This window comes from Hypanus sabinus, chromosome 2 (genome assembly GCF_030144855.1).
Source record: "Hypanus sabinus isolate sHypSab1 chromosome 2, sHypSab1.hap1, whole genome shotgun sequence".
In the NCBI taxonomy this organism is placed as follows: domain Eukaryota; kingdom Metazoa; phylum Chordata; class Chondrichthyes; order Myliobatiformes; family Dasyatidae; genus Hypanus; species Hypanus sabinus.
Window position 1 is genome coordinate 171,637,677 of NC_082707.1, and position 20,510 is coordinate 171,658,186.

The following is a 20,510-nucleotide window of genomic DNA, read 5'->3' on the forward strand; positions in this document are numbered from 1 at the left end:
CTAGTTCTCTGCTCCAGATGTATAATCACATGCAAAAATGATTGGATCACTGTGATTGATTAGTGTTGACCAATCCCAGTTCTCACATTCAACATTCAACATTGACACCAGCTTTGCTTAGTGTTAGCTAATTCCTTTCACTCACATTCTCCTCCCTGTTACAGTACCACCACCCTCTCCCTTCACCTCAGAGAGCTACTGAATTGGTGGCTTGACTGCCTGGTAATCCTCAACAAGATTAGGCTAGAATTCCTTAAAACAGCACTCCTCACCAATATTTGTTGTACAACTCCGATGTTATTTACTGCCTGGATAAAAATAAAATTAATGTTAACTATTGCTCTTTCTTAGAGCTTCACCGTCACTTTTCCAGAATCCCATGGTAAACCTTTTTTTGCAATGTGGTTTCCTTCATCGTGCTCCATTCTCACAAAATGATTAGATATAGGATCAGGAGAAGGTAGCACCTAATCTGTTCAACCATCTAGTAAGAATGGCTGAACCTTTCTACACTATGTTCTCAACACTCCTGTTCTTGGCAATTCTAATTCTAATTCAGTCTCAGAAATCTCTCAGGTCCTGATAACTCCCTGACTGAATAACATTCTCCTTGGCATTCTTCCACAGGCAATAATTTCAAATCTTCAGCTTTTGTTAATTCACCAAGAGCCAAAGAAAAAGTTTAACTATCTCTAGGCACAAGGGTGGATAAACAAAAGTTGAGGATTTAAAATTACTGTCAGTAGAAGGAAGCCAAGGAGAATTTTCTTCAGTCATAAAGTTATCAGGACCTGAGTGATTTCTCAGGGGGAATTCAAATTTGCCAAGAACAGGATTTCTGGTATTGGCAAATGAAAAAGAAAATGTGGGCTAAGGGACAGAAACAAAATGGATTGGTAACTGGCATGAAAGGGAATCCAAAAGCCTTCCATAGACACATTAACAGGAAAATAATTGCAAGGAGAGCGAAAAGGGAAATTAGTTCATGGAGGAAATAAAAGGCTGAGGTATGAAATGAGAATTTTACATGGTGCTTGCTAAAGGAACAATGATCAAGGTGTGTTGGGGTTCTGGAGATACGTATGAACATCCAACATGAAATGCAGTAACTGAGATTAAAGGAAAGAGCATTGTGTCAGAATACTCGCAGAGATTAAATCAGATAAAGAGATACCTAGAGGGCAATATACACAAGTCAGCAACAAAATAGATGGAAATCATCCCATCTTTCAGTTACCTAGAAATCATTCAATTGGGACAAAGTTATCAATCTTGACTAAAAATAATCATTTTTGCATTTTTCATCTGTCCATACTTAATTTATTCATAGTACTCAGTATACATTCAAAATGTCAGGTTAAAACTTCTTAATAGGAGACAATTTAGCTGATTTCATATAGTAAGCACATCTTAGCTGTACCCCAGGTGTCAATATCTTAAGTAATGTAAGAAATTAGTCTTTGATTACATTATCATATAAAAAAACACATGAAATTTTGCTTGATTACAGCAATTAAAGACAACGAATAGACTCACTGATGTCACTTCCACACATAAATATGCTGGTTTGGACGTCTCACATAATCTTGCTTTGGTAATCAGTGCATCTCATTTTCCTTTAATTACATTAAGTGTAAATGTTAAGTTTTACAAGGGCACAACATGGATGGATGAGAATCGTATCATAAGTGTGATAGCAACATCAGCGATTTAAGTAGCCAGAAAGTAGCACGGTCACAAATCACTACATATTTTAAAAAAGTCTATATTTAGATTCAATCACAAACAAGAGAAAATTTGCAGACGCCGGAAATCCAAGTAACACACACACACACAGTAGTGGAGGAACTCAGCAGGTCAGGCTGCATCAATGGAAAAAAAGTACATTTTGGGCTGAGACCCTTAGGCAGAAAATTTATATTCTGTACAGATCTTGGCCTTTTTTTAGAAAGTGTGCACAGGTACTGAGAAGGATGTGATAAACATTGAAAACAAGTTATGATGTGATGAACATTGAAGGCAGATGGAATTTAATGCAGACAAGTGTGAGGTTGTACGTTGTATGGATAAACCAGGGTAGAACTTGCACGGTGAATGCTGGGGCACTGAGGAGTGCAGTATAACAAAGAGATCTCAGAACACAGAACCCTAATTCCTTGAGAGTGATGTCACAGGGAGAGTCATAACTAGATCTTTTGGCACCTTGGCCTTTCTAAGTTACAGTATTGATACAGAAGTTCGCATGTTATGTTGAGGTTGTATCGACATTGGTGAGACCAAATATGGTTTACTTGTGCGGTATTAGTCACAGGAAATATATCAATGAGATTAAAAGTGTACAGAGAAAATTTAAAAGGATGTTGCTGGGACTTGAGGATCTGAGTTATTGGGAAAGTTTGAATCGGTTAGGACTTTACTCCCTGGAGTGTAGGAGAATGATGGGAGATTTGATAGAGATGAACAAAATTCTGAGAGGTATATATAGATACTGTACCTATGTAGTGTATGTATAGATAAAGGTAAAAGTAAATTCATTATCAAAGTACATACATGTCACCATATACTACCCTGAGATTCATTTTCTTGTGGGCATCCACAGTAAATACAAGAAGCACAATAGAATCAATGAAAAACCATACACAAGATGGACAAACAACCAATGTACAAAATACAACAAGCTGTGCAAGTGCAAAAATTTAAAAAAGAAATGAAATAGTAATAATAAAGAAATAAGCAAAAATACTGAATATATGAGATGAAGAGTCCTCGCACGTGAATCCATAGGTTGTGAGAATGGTTCAGTTTTGGGGTGAGTGAAGTTATCTCCACTGGTTCAAGTCTGATGTTGAGGGATAATAACCATTCCTGAACCTGATTGTGCAGGTCCTGAAGCTCCTGTACCTCCTTCCTGATAGGAATGGTGAGAATATGGCCTGGATGGTGGGAGTCTTTGATGATGGATACTATTTTCCTGTAACAGTGCTCACTGTAGATGTGCTAAATATTGGGGAAGTCTTGACCTGTAATGGACTGGGCCATATTCCATTCAAGGTGATTGGTGTTTCCTCGCCAGTATACTGTTCTCTGCACAGCTGTACAAGTTTGTCAAAGCTTTAGATGATATGCCAAATCTTTGCAAGCTTCTAAGAAAAATAGAGGCACTGCTTTGCTTTCTTTGAAATGGCACCTACATGATGGGCCCAGGGCAGATCCTCTGAAATGAGAATACCATGGAATATAAAGTTGCAGACCCTCTCAGGGTAAATGCAAGCAGGTTGTTGAAACTGATACTAAAGGTCATCAGTTAAGGGTGAAAAGTGAAATATTTAAGGGGAACTTGAGGGAAAATTTCTTTACTCAGAGCATGGTACAAGTGTGGAATGAATTCCCAGCAAAGGTGATGAATGAAGGTTTGATTGCAACATTTAAGAGAAGTTTGGATACGTACATAGATGGGAGTGGTTTAGGGAGCTATATTCGAAGTGCAGGTTGGTGAGATTAGGCAGAATAACAGTTCAGTAGGAACTGCTGTACATGAGCTGAAGGGCCTAATTCTGTATTGTAGTGCTTTATGACTCTAAACAAATACTTTACCAATCTTGGACTTCGCTTCTACTTAATATTGGTCGTGTGAGAAGCAAGTAGAAGATATGTTAGCGGGCACACCTCATGTCACTGTCTTAATAAATGTTTTCTGTTAATCCTGTATAAATAGTATCACTGCTATACCCTCTAAACCCTCTATACCCATGACTGTTACCACCAGGCAGGGGGTACAGAAGCCTGAAGGCACACACTCAGCGATTCAGGAACAGCTTCTTCCTCTCTGCCATCCAATTCCTAAATGGACATTGAACCCCTGGAGACTACCTCACTTCTTTTTAAGACATACATTATTTCTGTTTTTGCACGATTTTTAATTTACTCAACAACTGTATACTGTTAAAGTAGACGGAAGAAGATTTACTTATTTAATGGTGTATTGATTGATTAATTATTTATTTTTCCTCCTTCTATATTATTATTGCATTGAACTTCTGCTACTAAGTTAACAAATTTCACGTCACATGCTGGTGATAATAAACCTGATTCTGATTCATTGGCGTGTATGATTCAAACTTGATCTTCACTTGTATCATTGATTTCTATCATATCAGTTGTTTGTTTTCATTAGGATATGAAACACAGCCATTGCTGACAAGGTCAGTGTTAATCACCCAATCCTGATTTGTGATACTGAATTAGCTCGGTGAGTTGCTGCAGTGTACAAGGTGAACAAGCCCCTACAGTTCTCAAGTCAAGTCTCTTTTATTGTCATTTTGATCATAACTGCTGGTACAGTACATAGTAAAAATGAGACAACGTTTTTCAGGACCATGGTGTTACATGAAACAGTACAAAAACTAGACTGAATAACATAAAAAACAACAGAGAAAAAAAAACACACAACTACACTAGATTACAGACCTACCCAGGACTGCATAAAGTGCACAAAACAGTGCAGGCATTACAATAAATAATAAACAGGACAATAAGGCAAGGTGTCAGGCCAGGTACTGGGTATTGAGGAGTCTGATAGCTTGGGGGAAGAAACTGTTACATAGTCCTGCTCAATGGTGTGATCTAGCAGTCTTCTACAAGAACTGTAACATATGAGGCTTATGTAAAATTGGATTTGCCCACTTCATGATTTTTACTGGGCGTCCAACAGCTCTGTCTGAAGCCACTTATGCTTCGCCATAGAAGAGGCAACACTGATCGACTTGTGTGGACGACAGCAAGGACACTCCACTTAACTTTCTTTAGTTAATTTGGATCAGTATCTTGCAGTACGTTGGAAGAGATTCTAAAACATAGCTTTAGAACAAAACTATGAAATGTTTACAATGTGCTGAAATCTGCTTGCAGCAGCTCAGCTGGGTCCTTCCCAATGGAGCTAATGTGAGAATGACAGCCAAGAAACCTTGAGCTCTGTTGTTCAACTGGAATAGTTCACAGTGGAATAATGAAGTGAACTGTTGGATTTCCAGGCAAGTGACTTTTCTGAAGTGTGGAGTCAGTAGTGTGAAAACTTCACACTATTTTTTGCTAGGCTAGATAAAGCAGAGTAGAAGGAAGTGAAGATATTATTGTATCTCGAAGATCACATAGGGAGAAGACTGTACCACACCATAGCTGAGACTCCAGAGAAGGCAGCAAATAAGCACGTAACTTCCTACTTAGAACAAATTTAAAAGAGGTCAGATTATTTTGTAGGATCCTGCAGTTTGACTACTAAATGGGACAGTGGTACCTCTGTAAGAGCAAACGTTCATGGAAAACTGCAGAACTATCTGAAGCCTGGTCAGAAATGTTTTGGTTCCAAAGGTAGTCATAGCTGAAGGGTGGTAGTGGGGACGAGCTCCCACTGCTAAACAAATGCTCTTCATGGCGTGCGTCTCAAACAGCCTCCAACAACCAAGTCCAACTCCCGGCCTTCATGTGTGGCATAGTTCTTATGCCCGGCGGAGCTGTTCTCACTGACAGAAGGGGCAAAGGCGGGCCACTGGCACCTTAAAACCAGTTGGTCCGGGCAGATGGGGCTCGTTAACCATGGATGGTGGCTCATCTAGGAGAGGGAAAACTCCAATTTCAAACCTCCACTGTCTTGTGGCTATACTTGCTCATGGGAAAGGCTTCGGGAGTAAACCCCGAGGAGAAATCCGGAGTCGGAGTCCCGAAGGCGGCTGACCGCTGTACCCAGCACCGGCACGGCAACTCCTGCGATGCTGCTGGCACCAAACTGTATTGACTTCCTTCGTTCCTTTGGACCTGTCATCAGCATGGGGGGGGGGGGGGGTCCCACTGCATGGGAAACAGACGGATCTCTATATCAACTCTGTCCTGGCTTGAGTCCTGGAAAAGCCTCTCCTGGTGACTACCAGAGGCGCAGTACCCATGGTTGACCACGCCGATGGAGGCCACCTCTTCTTCTGGTCGGAAATGTTGGATGGCAAGACAGGAATTACAGGCATCAAGCAGAAGGCAGAACAAGAATAACATGGCCTAAGTTGCTTAATTATTGCATGTACTGTGGACATCCTCACAGGCAGCTGCCTTGTGCATGAGGAAAATCTACATGATGTGGACTGGGTAATTATTTCTTCACCGTGATGAGAATATCAATAGAGGAAGAAGTAAACAAAATGACCTGTGTAGAGATGGAAGCAGGGCCAGATTCAAAGTATTTGTTGATCAAAATGCATTTGATGCCAAACAAAATCAATTCAGTGGGAGACAAATCAATGGCAATGTGTGCAAGGGCCATCAGTAACTTCTCATCTCATCCGCACTGAAAACAAGGTAGAAAAGCTTCCTGAAGCAAGCCATCAGTCTCAAAGTAATATTCAACAAGACCATGTGGAACTACTGTAAGTTGGGAGAATACTCCCTGAGGTTGGTACATCCAAAGAATGAAGAGGACTATGATTTGGATTTCATTGTGGCCGATTAGAAGGAAGTCAAAACTTTCATTTGGAAGTGGTAGAATACATGAGAGACTGATGTAGAACATGACAAGATCCTGAAGATTGCTTTAATGTAAGTTTTCATATGAAGGTATCTTTCACAGAACAGGAAAATAAAATCCAAATACCATCCTTTCCTATGAGAAGTAGCAATAAATTTATATGCATCAACAGTGGCTTTCAAGGAGAAACTTAACGTCAAGGAGGATAGAATAACTAAGGCACAGATCGTCACTGCACTTATTCATTTATTTATTTATTGATATGCAGCATGAATAGACCCTCCAGATCTTCAAGATGCGCCGGACAGCAACACCTATTTAGTTCAAGTCTAATCATGGGACAATGTACCCATGTACCCTAACGTAATGTAACCTAGCAACCACTATATCTCTGGGCTGTGGAGGAAACCAGAGCACGTGGAGGAAATCAACACAGATACAGGGATAATATCTAAACTCCTTACAGACAGCAGTGGGATGTGATGTCTACCCATTGAATGTCCACTTGGTGAGTGTAGAGAAACCAAGCGGCAAGCTGAAAATATTCTTAGATCCAAGAGATCTGAATGAAGAGTCTTCACTATCTTATAAAGATGCTGGAAATGCAAAGATTTAAGGATGCTGGATGCAGAATTGTAGAGCTTGATGAGGGGAGTTCTACTGAGCTCAAGATGTCAGCTAGAGCAGACCATGACAGATGACATATTGGCCTTTGGAGAAGGAGAACAGCAGAAGGTGAGTGCTGATGAACAGATATAGGAGAAGCAACCGAAGCTGAGAAAGTAAAAGTTAGTTTAGCCAGCTTCAGCAAAGATCAAGCTTATTGTAACATCCACCAGACTTGGAGGGAGTGCAAGGAGACTGGTCAGTGAGTGGTCGAGTCTGGAGCTCAGGGTTCCGTCACCAGTGAGTATGGAGTTTGAGGCCTGGAAGCAGTGAGTTCTGGGGTCGAGACAAAAGATTGAAACCAGAAGGTCAAAGACCGAAGTTGGCGAGTCCAGATGTCCAGGTCCAATGGCCAACGCTTTGCATCTGCATGCTCACGAGCCAACTGGGCAAAGTCAGAGGTGCAATATCTGCGAGTTCCACTGAAGGACCAGAGGTGACCTGTCCTTGGGTTGGAGGAATGTCTGTTTATTAATTTATTTCTTGAGATACAGTGCAGAATAGGCCCTTCTGGCCCTTCAAGCCTCACTGCTCAGTAGTCCCCTGATTTAACCCTAACCTAATCACAGGATGATTTACAATGACCAATTAACCTACCAACTGGTACATCTTTGGACTGTGGGAGAAAACCGGTGCACCCGCAGGAAACCCACATGGGCATGGGGAGAATGTACAAACTCCTTATAGGCAAAAGCGGGAATTGACCCCGTGTTGACTGTAGTGCAAAGCGTTGTGCTAACCTCTATGCTACCGTGATATCCTGAATGTGTGCGTGCATGAGAGGGAGGGACAATAGAGGCTTATTTTGCGAATGACATTTTTTTTTTGCTTTTGATCTGTTCTTTGTGTTGTCTGCTGAACATTGTGCACATGCTATCATGAGGAAATCTGCAGATACTGGAAATTCAAGCAACACACACAAAATGCTGGTGGAACGCAGCAGGCCAAGCAGCATCTACAGGGAGAAGCAATGTCGACGTTTCCGGGTGACACCCTTTGCCAAGACTAACTGAAAGCAAAGATAGTAAGAGATTTGAAAGTAGGAGGGGGAGGGGGAAATCTGAAATGATAGGAGAAGACAGGAGAGGGGTGAGGTGAAGAGCTGGAAAGGTGATTGGCATAGGTGATTTCCAGCTCTTAGCTTCATCCCACCCCCTCCTGTCTTCTCCTATCATTTTGGATTTCCCCCTCCCCCCTCCTACTTTCAAATCTCTTACTATCTTTCCTTTCAGTTAGTCCTGGTGAAAGGTCTCGGCCCAAAACGTCGACAGTGCTTCTACCTATAGATGCTGCCTGGCCTGCCGTGCTCCACCAGCATTTTGTGTGTGGTGCGCATGCTATGTTGGTGCTGGAAATGTTACGACGTCCCACCACATCCTTTGCTTTTGTTGGCTGTTAAGATTAGTGACATATTCTATCTCATGTTTCAATGCACATACAATAAATAAATGAATCTGAAACCTATTGTTGTAACACCACTCAACCAGCCAACTTACCTCTAGCAGTGATCGATGAACCTGAATTTCTGTCCCCTGAACCTTGCACCCTCTCTTCAGCCACACAATCATCTGACCTATCATTCTTTACTTGGACTCACTGGCATGTGGCAGTGGGAATAATCTGCAAATCACAACCTCCAGAATCAGAACCAGATTTAATATCACTGGCATTCGTCATGAAATATGTTGTTTTGCGGCAACAGCACATTGCTATACATAATAAAAAAACTATAAATTACAATAAGAAAATAAATACATAGTGCAAAAAGAGAGCAAAAAGTTCATTGTCCATTCAGAAATCTGATGGCAGAGGTGAAGCAGCTGTTCCTGAATCATTGAGTATGTGTCTACAGGTGCCAGTACCTCCGCCTTTCTGGTAGCAATGAGAAGAGGGCATTTCCTGGGTGATGGGGGTCTTCAGGTCCGGCATTTTAATTTCTTACCTAACTCTCTGTACTCAATCTTTAGGACTTCATCACTCCTGCTCTCCCATTCAATAAGATTATGGCTGATCTGGCCATGGACTCATCTCCACCTACCTGCCTTTTCCCCATAACCCTTAATTCCTCTACTATGCAAAAATCTATCCAACCTTGTCTTAAATATATTTACTGAGGTAGCCTCCACTGCTTCATTGGGCAAAGAATTCCACAGATTCACCACTCCCTTGAAAAAGCAGTTCCTCCCCATCTCCATCCTAAATCTACTCCTGAAAATCTTGAGGCTATGTCCCCTAGTTCTAGTCTCACCTACCAATGGAAACAACTTTCCTACCTTTATCTTATCTAGCTTTCTCATAATTTTATATGTTTCTATAAAATCTCTCATTCTTCTGAAATCCAGTGAGTACAGACCATAGTCTAACCACCTCATCTCTGGAATCAGCCCAGTGAACCACCTCTGCAACACCTCCAAAGCCAGTATACCCTTCCTCAAGTAAGGAGATCAGAACTGCATGCAGTACTCCAGGTATGGCCTCAGCAGTACCCTGCACAGTTGCAGCATAACCTCCCTGTTATTAAATTCAATCCCTCTAGCAGTGAAGGCCAATGTTCTATTTGCCTTCTCGACAGCCTGCTGCAGCTGCAAGCCAGTCCTTTGTGATTCATGCACAAGCACTTCCAAGTCCCTCTGCACAGCAGCAAGTTGAAATTTTTTGCTATTTAAATAATAATCTGCTCTTTCATCTTTCCTTCCAAAGTGGATGACCTCTGGCTGCTTGCTCAGCCCATCCTCAAATTTTCTGTAGCTGCTCTGAGACATTCTTGACCCTAGTACCTGGGAGAGGCAACACCGCACCCTGGCATCTCTTTTGCCGTCACCTCTCACCATCTAATCTCCTATCGTTATTGCACTGTCTTATGTACACTTCCCCTCTGACTATCAAAGCAAATTACAGTGCCAAAGACCAGATGACTGCTGCTAGCCCCAGAAAGACCATCGCATTCAATGAGGTATATCTATTTGTGAGGGGAATGGCCAAGGAATCCCTGTGCTGACCGCCTTCTCTGCTTCCTTCTCTTGACAGTCAGCCATCAATATGAAGTCGGTCCCTTGGACGTGATCACCCCTCAGTAAGTTTGTGGCTTTCAGATGATACTGTGTAACTCCAGCTCCAGCCCCACTTCCTTGATCTGGCCTGTCAGGAGCCGAACCTGAGTGAACCTCCTATAGATGTAGACATTGAGGAGATTGTCAGGTTCCTGGTCTTTCCATATCCTCCAGAATGTGGGAATCTGTACAGACCTTTGTTTGCTGAATACAATGGTATACAATGCTAGTTTTCAAATGCCCTTTTGCATTCATTGCTGTCTTATAAATAAACAGCAAGTTTATCAAGCCGTTACTTCTTTTGTGCCCTCCGCCCCCATCCCAGCTCTCGGATTGAGTCAGAGATACAAGAGATTCCACAGATGATGGAAATCCGGTGTAATAAATTCAAAATGCCGGAGGAAATCAGCAGGTCAGACAATTTGGGCTGAGACCCTTCATCAGGACTGTTCACTTTAGAAGGGAACTTTGCCAAGCAGAGGCCTCTAAGCTCTTCAGTGACATGTGCAGTCAATGCACAGATCTACCCCGACCATCTGCCCAATCACCCTTCTGCCTTTCACATTGAATAATGTTCCCCAAAGTCATCTCTGCTTCTCTATGGTCTTATTTTCATCCTCTTCACCACCCCAAATAAATAGAAAATTCCTCCTCTTAGAAGCTATACAGCCATTAAGATAATGCTCCCATTGTGCGGAGACTGTGTAACATTCCACTAATCTTGTACTTGCGTACTTTACATGCTGAGTGAACTCACTCAATCAACCCTTTGGAATTTACCTCTACTTAAGCAGAAGGTAGGTGCTTCAATGGGGCATGATACCCTTTGCCTGTGTTTTGACTGTTTTCTACACTAGCAAAGCTGCCTATTTCAAAGGTGAAGATGTGTTTGAAGTGGCTAAACTATTAAGTGCGATAGATGAAAAATATTTACTGTACTGTACTCTCATTTACTGCAACAATAAGGCCTCTCTCCGGTTGGAAAAGCAACACTTCATATTCCCTTTGAGTAGCCTCTAACCTGACAGCATGACCATTGAATTCCAGTCAGATGTCCCATCCTGTATCTCTCCTTTTCCATTCCCCATTCTAGCTCCCCTCTTAACTCTTCTTTTCTCCTCACTTGCCTGTCACCATCCACCCCCCCCATCCCCAGTGCCCCTGCTCCTTTCCCTTCTCCCATGGCCCACTGTCTGCTTCCATCAGCCCTTCAGATTTTCCACTAATCACCTCCAAGCCTCTCACCTAGTCCTCCATCCTCCACCCATCTACCATCCCCCAATCTTGACTTCACCTATCACCTTCCAGCTTGTACTCGTTACCCTTCCCCAATCTTCTTATTCTGGTGTTTTCCCTTTCCTTCCCCATCTCAGCCCGAAATGCCAACTCTTCATTCTTCCCTACAGATACTGCCAAATTCCTCCAGCATTTTGTGTGTGTCGCTCTGCATTTTCAGCATCTGCAGACTTTTGTTTGTGTTATTTAATTGTCTCTCATTGATGTGATGGCATTCACATACTGAGGCTTTCTGGAGGCTAAACTCTGTAGTTTATGGAGGCTTAATCCCAGTTCAGAGCAAGTATGAAATAAATAAGACCATAAAATATAGGAGCAGAATTAGGTCATTTGGCCCATTGAGGCTGCAGGTCAATTTCCCTCTCAACCCCAATCTCCTGCCTTCTCTCCATATCCCTGCATGCCCTGACCAATCAAGAACCTTGGCTTTAAATATACCCAATGACTTGGCTTTCACAGCCACCTGTGGCAACGAATTCCACAGGTTCAACATTCTGGCAAAATAAATGCTTCTTTATTTCTGTTCTATTGCAGTATTATCTGTTCTTAGATTCCCCCACCATAGGAAACATCCTCTCCACATCCACTCTATCGAGGCTTTTCAACATTCGATAGGTTTCTGTGAGATTTCCCACCCCCCCTTTCTTCTAAATTCCAGTGAGTATAGGCCCAAAGCCAACAAGCACTCCTCATACGACAAACCTTTCAATCCCAGAAATGTTTTCCTGAACCTCATTTGAACCCTCTCCAATGAGGGTGTCCTTTCTTAGATAGGGGGCCCATTTTTGACATCTCTCCCCATTTAGAAGCTAGACTGCATTTTTATTTTTTCTACCAAAGTGCATGACTACATACTTCCTGACACTGTATTCCATCTGCTATGCTTTGCCCATTCACCAAATCTCTCTTTCTGTAGCCTCTCTGCTTCTGTAAAACTCACCGACCCTCTACCTACCTGCAAACTTGGCCACAAAGCCATCAATTCTGTCATTCAAATATTCTCTCTTTGCAATGGATTTTAAAGTCCAAAGGAAACATTAGTAAACTCTTGATTTTATTCTATTTTTTCAAGGTGTGACATTTATTATTAGGTTTCCTATGACTTTAGGCCTTGTAGGAAATACCTTTTGTCAGCAGATGCAAATATTCTGCTCTTGGTTGTCACATTTCACATCTGAAGATCCACCCTGGTTCATCTCTTACATGGGAGTGTCGTCTGAAGACAGGTTAAGTTACATATTATTCCACTTTCAATCTCAACTGAATTATTTGCCAGGGACACTGCTGTTTCAAGTCTGGTAATCTCCTGGACCATTAGCCAAGAGACTGAAATATGCTGCTCCTTGTTGAATGTCTGAAACACTGTAATCCCTTGTAACCTTGCTGAATGCTTGACCACAGGCAGTCTTTGCAAGCATGAGAGAGATACACACTGCTTTCCCATATGGAACCAGATCGAGGTTGTAAAACTACAAACGTTTGTACATTCCTCTAGATATTTCTATTGAGCTAAAGGGAATTGCTCATCAAATGATAGCAGTCTCTGCAGCTTCTTCCTCTCCACCATCACATTTCTGAACAGTCCATGTGCACTATCCTCCTTTGCACAACTTTTTAAAAATTATAATTTATAGCAATTTTCATGTCTTGCTGCTGGAAAAACATCAAATTTCACAACTTACATTGGTGATAATAAACTTGAATCTGCTTGTGCATATCAATTGCTCTTGAATGGAATTGTATATCCTAGTGGGGAAATTTCCTTTTGCCTCCAGGGAGGGTTGAATCTCGATTGGCAGGGTTGGGACTTTAGAGAGAAAAGTCAGTAAGAATATAGGGGTACATGCAGCAAGCAAAGAGCGTAAGCCTATCAATCAGGATAGTCATGTGCATATTAAAAGGTCATATGGGACCACATATTTGGCAATATTTCAGATGGGACCACTGCTTTAAATTGCACCTATTTCAATGCACAGATAAGGCAGATAAACTGAAGCTGTAAATTGCCTCTGGGGTCAAGGATATTGTGGCCATAATAAAAACATGGTTGAGAAAAGGACAGAACTAATAGTTCAGTATTCTGGGATATCAATGCTTTAAGTGAGACAGAAGAACAGGCAAGAGTGGAGAAGGCATTGCCTTTTTGATAATGGAGGATGTAACAGCAGTGCTTAGAGAAGATATTATTCAGGGATCATCCAACAAGAACATTTGGATGAAACTTAGAAATAGATCCTCTATTTCCTCTGTAAGGCCTCCCTCCATAATCAGTAGGAACTTGAGAAGTAGATATGTCAAGAAATTGCACGTAATTTTGAGAATTGTAGGCTTGTAACTGAAAGAATTCAAAATACATTTATTATCAAAGTATGCAGTATACAACCCTGAGATTTGTCTTCTGTACAGACAGCCATGAAACAAAGAAAACCATGGAACCCATTCAAAGAAAAAAGCATCAACACCCCCTCCCCACATGCAAAGAAACAAGTCACACAAATGGCAACAAGAACATCCACCCTCTTGCACCAAACACAATCAAGTCAAGGTAGGGCTTATATATTGAACAACAGGGCACTGAGGAGTGGTGTGGAACAGAGGGTTCTGGGAATACAAGCGCACAGTTTGCAGAATGCAACCATGCAAGCAGACAGGATGGTGAAGAAGGCATTTAGCATGTTGGCCTGCATCAAATTTAGGAGAAGGCACATTATTTAGCAGTTATTGAGTTATATTTGGAGTATTGTGTACATTATGGGAAAGACATTGTCATGCTGGAGGAGCTACAAAAGATATTTACAAGAATGCTGCTTGGACTAGAAAGCCTGAGCTATAGGGAGAGATTGGCATTGGCTTTTTATTCCGTGGAGTGCAGAAGAATAAGCAGTGACCTCACAGAAATGTATAAAATCATGACGGTATGGATGAGGGGGATGGTCATAGATTTTTTTCTAAGGCTGGAAAGTCCAAAATTGGAGGGCACAAATACAATATAAAATGGGAGAGATTTATGAGATAAGTTCTTTACACAGAAAGTAGTGAATACCTGGAATGAGTTTAGAGGGGAAGTGGTTGAGGCAAGTAGAAATGCAATATTTCAGAGGCATTTGGATAGGTACATGGAAGGGAGGGGGCTTGGAGGGTTATAGGCCAAATGTGGGCAACCAGATCTAACAGGGAGGATGCTGTGATTCGCATGAACCAGTTGGGCTGAAGGACCTGGCTCCATGCATAACTTTCTGGTTTTGTCGGTTTGACATTACAACCCTTTTTCTTGGTAAAATGGCTTCACCAAGTCAAGGGTCATTCATCAGATTATCCTTGGCCCTGCTTTCTTCTTGCCCTCATAGTACTTATACAGTTTCTCCTGTTAACTTCCTGTTTGTTCTCTTGCATATATATCTTCCTAATGTACAGACATACATTGTTAAGCATATATGCACCATCTGTGTAGTATGTTATTTTTGTTATGTTATTTTCGTAAATGTTTCCAATCACCTCTACATTTTATCTTCTAGCCAGAATAATTTCTCTATCATGAATATTCCACAGCGTGGAATAGTGTTCCAATTTCTTTTGATATGTTGATGCTGCGATGGGAGGCTATCTCAATTTGTGAAGCATCGTTAATGGGAACATGCTTAGGCTCTGAATAAGCCTACACACAAACAAAAAGATTTGTGGTTTAATCAATGGTTTAAATTAGTGTTTTGCTTTTAAATGCAATGATGACGATTCATTCTCACAGGATTAACAGACAAAATTACTTTGTAGTAAAATAAAATTTGGTATGGTTAGGTAAGAGGCAAGCCATTTGGGAGTTTTCCAAAATTCACTGCTCACAACATTACATTAGGATTCAAATTTGCATATTTACAACATAAAGTAGGCAGCTTCATCACTCCTTATTACATATGCCTCTCATTTAAGATAGTAACATAAACTGGGAAAAAAGCACCTCAAATAGGCAGACACTTTGGCGTTATTTCATTTCCTTTTTGAACTGTAGGCCAAATCAAAGGTGGCCATGGATCAGCATACATGAGGGAGAATGAACATCTGGCTGAGTGGTGCCATAAAAACAATCGCTTACTCAATGTCAGCAAGACCAAGGAGCTGATTATTGACTCCAGGAGAAGGAGACCAGAGATCCATTAGTCAATCCTCATTAGAGGATCAGAGTGCAGAGAGTCAGTAAATTTAAATTCCTCAGTGTTATTATTTCTGAGGACTTGTGCCCAACACTTAAGTGCAATTACAAAGAAAGCACAACAGCTTCTCTACATCCTAAGGAATTCGTGAAGATTCGGCATGACGTCTAAACCTTGACAAGCTTCTATAGATGTGTGGAGGAGAGTTCAGTGCATGACAACCTGGTATGGACACACTAGTGGCCTTGAACGAAAAACCCAACACAAAGTAGCAGATATGACCCAGTTAATCATTGATAAAGACCTTTCCACAACTGAGCACATCTACGCAGAGCATTATCATAGTAAAGCAGAATCCATCATCAGTGATCCCCATCACCCAGGTCACCCTCTCTTCTCACTGATCCCAGATTCATGCTCTCATCAGGAAGAAGATACAGGAACCTCAGGACTCACACCACCAGGTTCAGCAACAGTTACTTCCCCTGAACCATCAGGCTCTTGAACCAAAGGGGCTAACCTCACTCAACTTCACTTGCCCCATCATTGAAATGCTCCCACAACCCATGGGCTCTTTATCTTGTGTTCTCAATATTTATGGCTTATTCCTTTATTATTATTTCTTTCTTTATGTTGTTGCACAGTTTGTTGTTTTTTGCACCCTGGTTGAACGCCCAAGTTGGTTCAATCTTTCGTTGATTCTATTATGAATATTATTCCATTATGGATTTGAGTATGCCTGGAAGAAAATGAATCTCAGGGTTGTACATGGTGACATATATGTACTTTAATAATAAATTTCCTTTTTGAACTTAACACTGCAGACTGAGATACAGGGTAATGTATCAGGCAGTACTTTGCTTTGAGATACAGGGTGGAGTCAGCTCCTCGGGCTCGTTGAGCCACTTTACCCAGCAATTCCCTGATTTGCCCCTAGCATAATCATGGGACAATTTACAGTGACCAATTAATTTGTCAACTGGTATGTCTTTGGACTTTGGGAGGGAATTGCAGCACCTTGAGGAAAACCACACCGTCACATGGAGAACATACAGATCTCTTCACAGGCAACGGTGGGAATTCAACTCATCACCTGCACTATGAAGTCTTGTGCTGACCACTACGCTACTGTGCCGTCCCAGCTGGACCAGCTGTTACTAATCAATGCTTTCTTTATAACTTAGGTTTGGAGACCTGCTCAGTTAAAAAAAAACTTACGTTAGGTAACTGCACTTAATTTACAATTTTTAATATAGCATTTAAGGCCATAAGACATAGGAGCAGAATTAGTCCATTCAGCCCATCGAGTCTGCTCTAACAATCCATTATGGCTGATCCTGGATCCCACTCAATCCCATACAGCTGTCTTCTCACCATATCCTTTGTTGCCTTGGCCAATCAGGAGATGATCAACTTCCACCTTAAATATACCCACGGACTTGACCTCCACTGCAGTCTGTGACAGTGCTTTCCACAGATTCACCACTGTCTGGCTAAAAACAAAATCCTCCCTACTTCTTTTCTAAATGCTGAGGCTGTGCCCTCTAGTTCTGGATACCCCCACCACAGGAAACATCCTCTCCACATCCACCCTGTTCGGTAGGTTTCAATGAAATACCCCCACCCCTCGCATTCTTCTAAATTCCAGTGAGTACAGACGCAATGATACCAAATGTGCCTTATAAGTTAACCCCTTCACTCCCAGGATCATCCTCGTGAACCTCTCCAGACTCTGTCCAATGACAACACATCCTTTCTGAGATATAGAGCCAAAAACTGTTGATGCTACTCCAAGTTCCGCCTGACTAGTGTCTTATAAAGCCCAGCATTATCTCCTTGCTTTTATATTCTACTTCCCTTGAAATAAATGCCAACACTTCATTTGCCTTCTTTACCACAGACTTAACCTCTAAATTAACTTTCTGGGAGTCTTGCACGAGGACTCCCAATTCCCTCTGCACCTCTGATGTTTGAACCTTCTCCCCATTTAAATAATAGTCCGCACTATGTTCCTTTTGTTAAAATGTGTTGTTGTATATTTCCCAATGCTGTTTTTCATCTCCCACTTTTTTGCTATTTCTTCCAATTTGTCCAAGTCCTACTGTAATCATATTGCTTCCCCAACACTACCTACCCCTCTACCTCTCTTCATATCATCTGCAAACTTTGCCACAAAGCCATCAATTCCATTATCTAAATCATTGACAAGCAATGTGAAAGGCAGCAGTCCCTATACTGATCCCTGAGGAATAGCAATAGTCACCGGCAGCCAACCAGAAAAGGCCCACTTTAATACTTAAAGCCCAAATAGAACATTAACCACGATTCTGTGCTTTGGAAGTCAGAGGACACCTCACATTAGATATCATGTTCCTGCTCCAGTGACAGAGAATATCACAATGGACCTACAAAATGGCATTGATTCCTCACTGATGGGACATTTCTTATTGCATAGAATTATGAAAAACCTGCAGCACTCAAATTGGGCAGCAGAAATGAGGAAACACTGCTTCATGCAAAGGATTGCACAGTGTGAAGCTTCCTCCTGTAAGAAGCAGCGGGTTAATAATGTTTCAATTAAAATTTTCAATCAATAATTTTAAATCTGGCATTCTATGGTATGCCTCTATTGTTGTCTCACAACATCTCTCCACCAACCCTCCTTCTCATCCTCTTTTCCCCCCATCCGTCAATTAAGGTTCAAGATGTTCGTTAAGTGCAATCATCTAAGACAAACTAACTTGTTTTTACATAGATAAGTCATTGCAGTGGGCTAGAACTGTCACCTCAAAAGGCTGTATTTTTAACAACTGAGATATTGCTGACACTAAAGGATACAACCAAATGCTATTATCAATGTTATGAAATTTCTCTAAAATGTTTGTAATTTCTTTCTGTGTTGATGGCTAATTAATACTTGTGCCATTGTGTTTTAGACCTATACACAAGCAGAAAGATTTGTGTAATGCTATTTCCCTGCTTGACAAGTACAGTGATGAAGCTGAAGTGCTGTAGGTAGATCACGAAAACGTCTAGACTCTCCATGTAGTTCCTGAGCTCTGCAGCCTATCTGCAACAACATCAGTACAGAAACATGTTGTGTTAAATGATACTGTTGAACCATGCGAGAGGAGTGAAAACTCAGTAATTTTCAAACATAGAAAAGTTTTCCTGTTTTTGATTTGACAAGGTATCCTTTCACAATCTGCTTGGCAATGAGTTTGTGCCAGAAAAATGCAGCGACACCTCACACATTTAAAAGAGCCAGCAGTACTTATTTATACAAGTGCATCCTTCATCCTAATTGATGACGTTGCTGCAGTGATGTATAGTACGTGAATTTAAGAATTCCCTGGGAAGATCTGCTGAATAAGTATGGCACTGAAGGTTGTTCATGTCATTTTTTATCTATATGTGACCTTACTTGCGTACAAGCTCCTGTAACATGATCCTCCCCTGGAATTTTATCCCCTGTAATTTACCAATTAATATGAGAAAGGCTGCCATAAAGTCTTTGAAGAGTGCACTTTATAAACAGCAAAATAACTTTACAAGAGGCACTTAGTGACTTTGCTTTTACAAAAACTCTCTCTATTAACATACTGTGCCTTGTATCCACCATCAATCACACCTACCCAAGGCCACATATTGCAACAATCTGATTTTCTTGCTGAATTCACAGCGAGATGTTGATTCATTTCTGGCACTGGACAAAGTTGAAGTCCCACATTGGTTCCTCTCCAGCAAATCACTTCAGAATTAGCATGACCATCTAACAAAATTTTCTTCATGCTAGGAGAGGGAACTCAAGCAGTGCTTCACCCACAACACATTTTTCAAAAATCTCATTTTGGAGTCACGTAGTCAACATGTAAGGTCATTATTTGCTGAACATGAAGTATTGCAGCAACCTCTAAATTTACTGAAACCTTGTTCTTCTTAGCCAACATTTCCACATCAATAAAAATATATTAGTTACATTGTTAGTAGCCTTAATTCTAAGCAACTTTTCAGTATCAATCACTTTCTTTACACTATTCCACTGCAAAGTATCCCTGACCAAATGACAGTTCAGCACTTTTCAACACATTTCCTCATCAGTCTACTTATTTAAGAAATATAATTCTAAAAATCACATTGCAAATTTTTTAAAAAATGACCAATGCATGATATGTTCATCAAGCATTTTCAATATTTGGAATGCAAAGTTACAATATTAATGTTAAAGCATGAACTATTTCTTGAAACATTTGTATGTAGTGATTAAAACATTTATTTAGCAGAAAGGAATCACGATGTATCCTATTGTGAACCAAAGGTCCAAAATAGATGTTAATCTGATTGGCTGTATGCTTACTAGGAGCCAGTTGTACTTTTAGTAGATGCAATAACTTAAGGGCAGTATTTTGACTCTAAAATTCTCTGATACAGTTATGGGAAAGAATCAATAATTATAAAAGTTCTTAAGGCTATTCCTCAAAGAGAAATCTGAATCACTTACATTGCACGATGAGCTGCACAGCTGCTTCACGTGGTTTCACGTTAAATCCATTGTACTGGCTCGTTTGGCATTTATATATTCCATTCATGTCCCTAGACACATTCACAATGCGCAATAATCCATCATAACTTTCCATCTGCATGGAGCCGTCAGGCATTGGAAGTTCCTTCTCTTTCTCTTTATCATAGCGAGACCAGAGGATTATGGGCTTTGGCTTCCCAGAAACCAAGCACTGTAGTTCCACTGTGTCAGCTTCACGAGCAACCATCAGAGACTTCTCTTTTGGGACAGATAGCGTTGGCGGAACTTGTAAACAGAAAGAAAGATAACATAGTTTCAAT

The 20,510-nt window shown here is 41.0% G+C and overlaps 1 protein-coding gene across 1 annotated transcript in view; it reads right to left on the bottom strand.

Moving 5' to 3' along the window:
* Positions 1-20,510, bottom strand: part of mdga2a (MAM domain containing glycosylphosphatidylinositol anchor 2a) — a 916,773-nt gene that overhangs the window by 420,106 nt on the left and 476,157 nt on the right. The window contains exon 8 of the mRNA XM_059959455.1: positions 20,170-20,475. Within this exon, the coding sequence (XP_059815438.1) occupies positions 20,170-20,475 (306 nt within the window). The remainder of the gene's footprint in view (positions 1-20,169; positions 20,476-20,510) is intronic.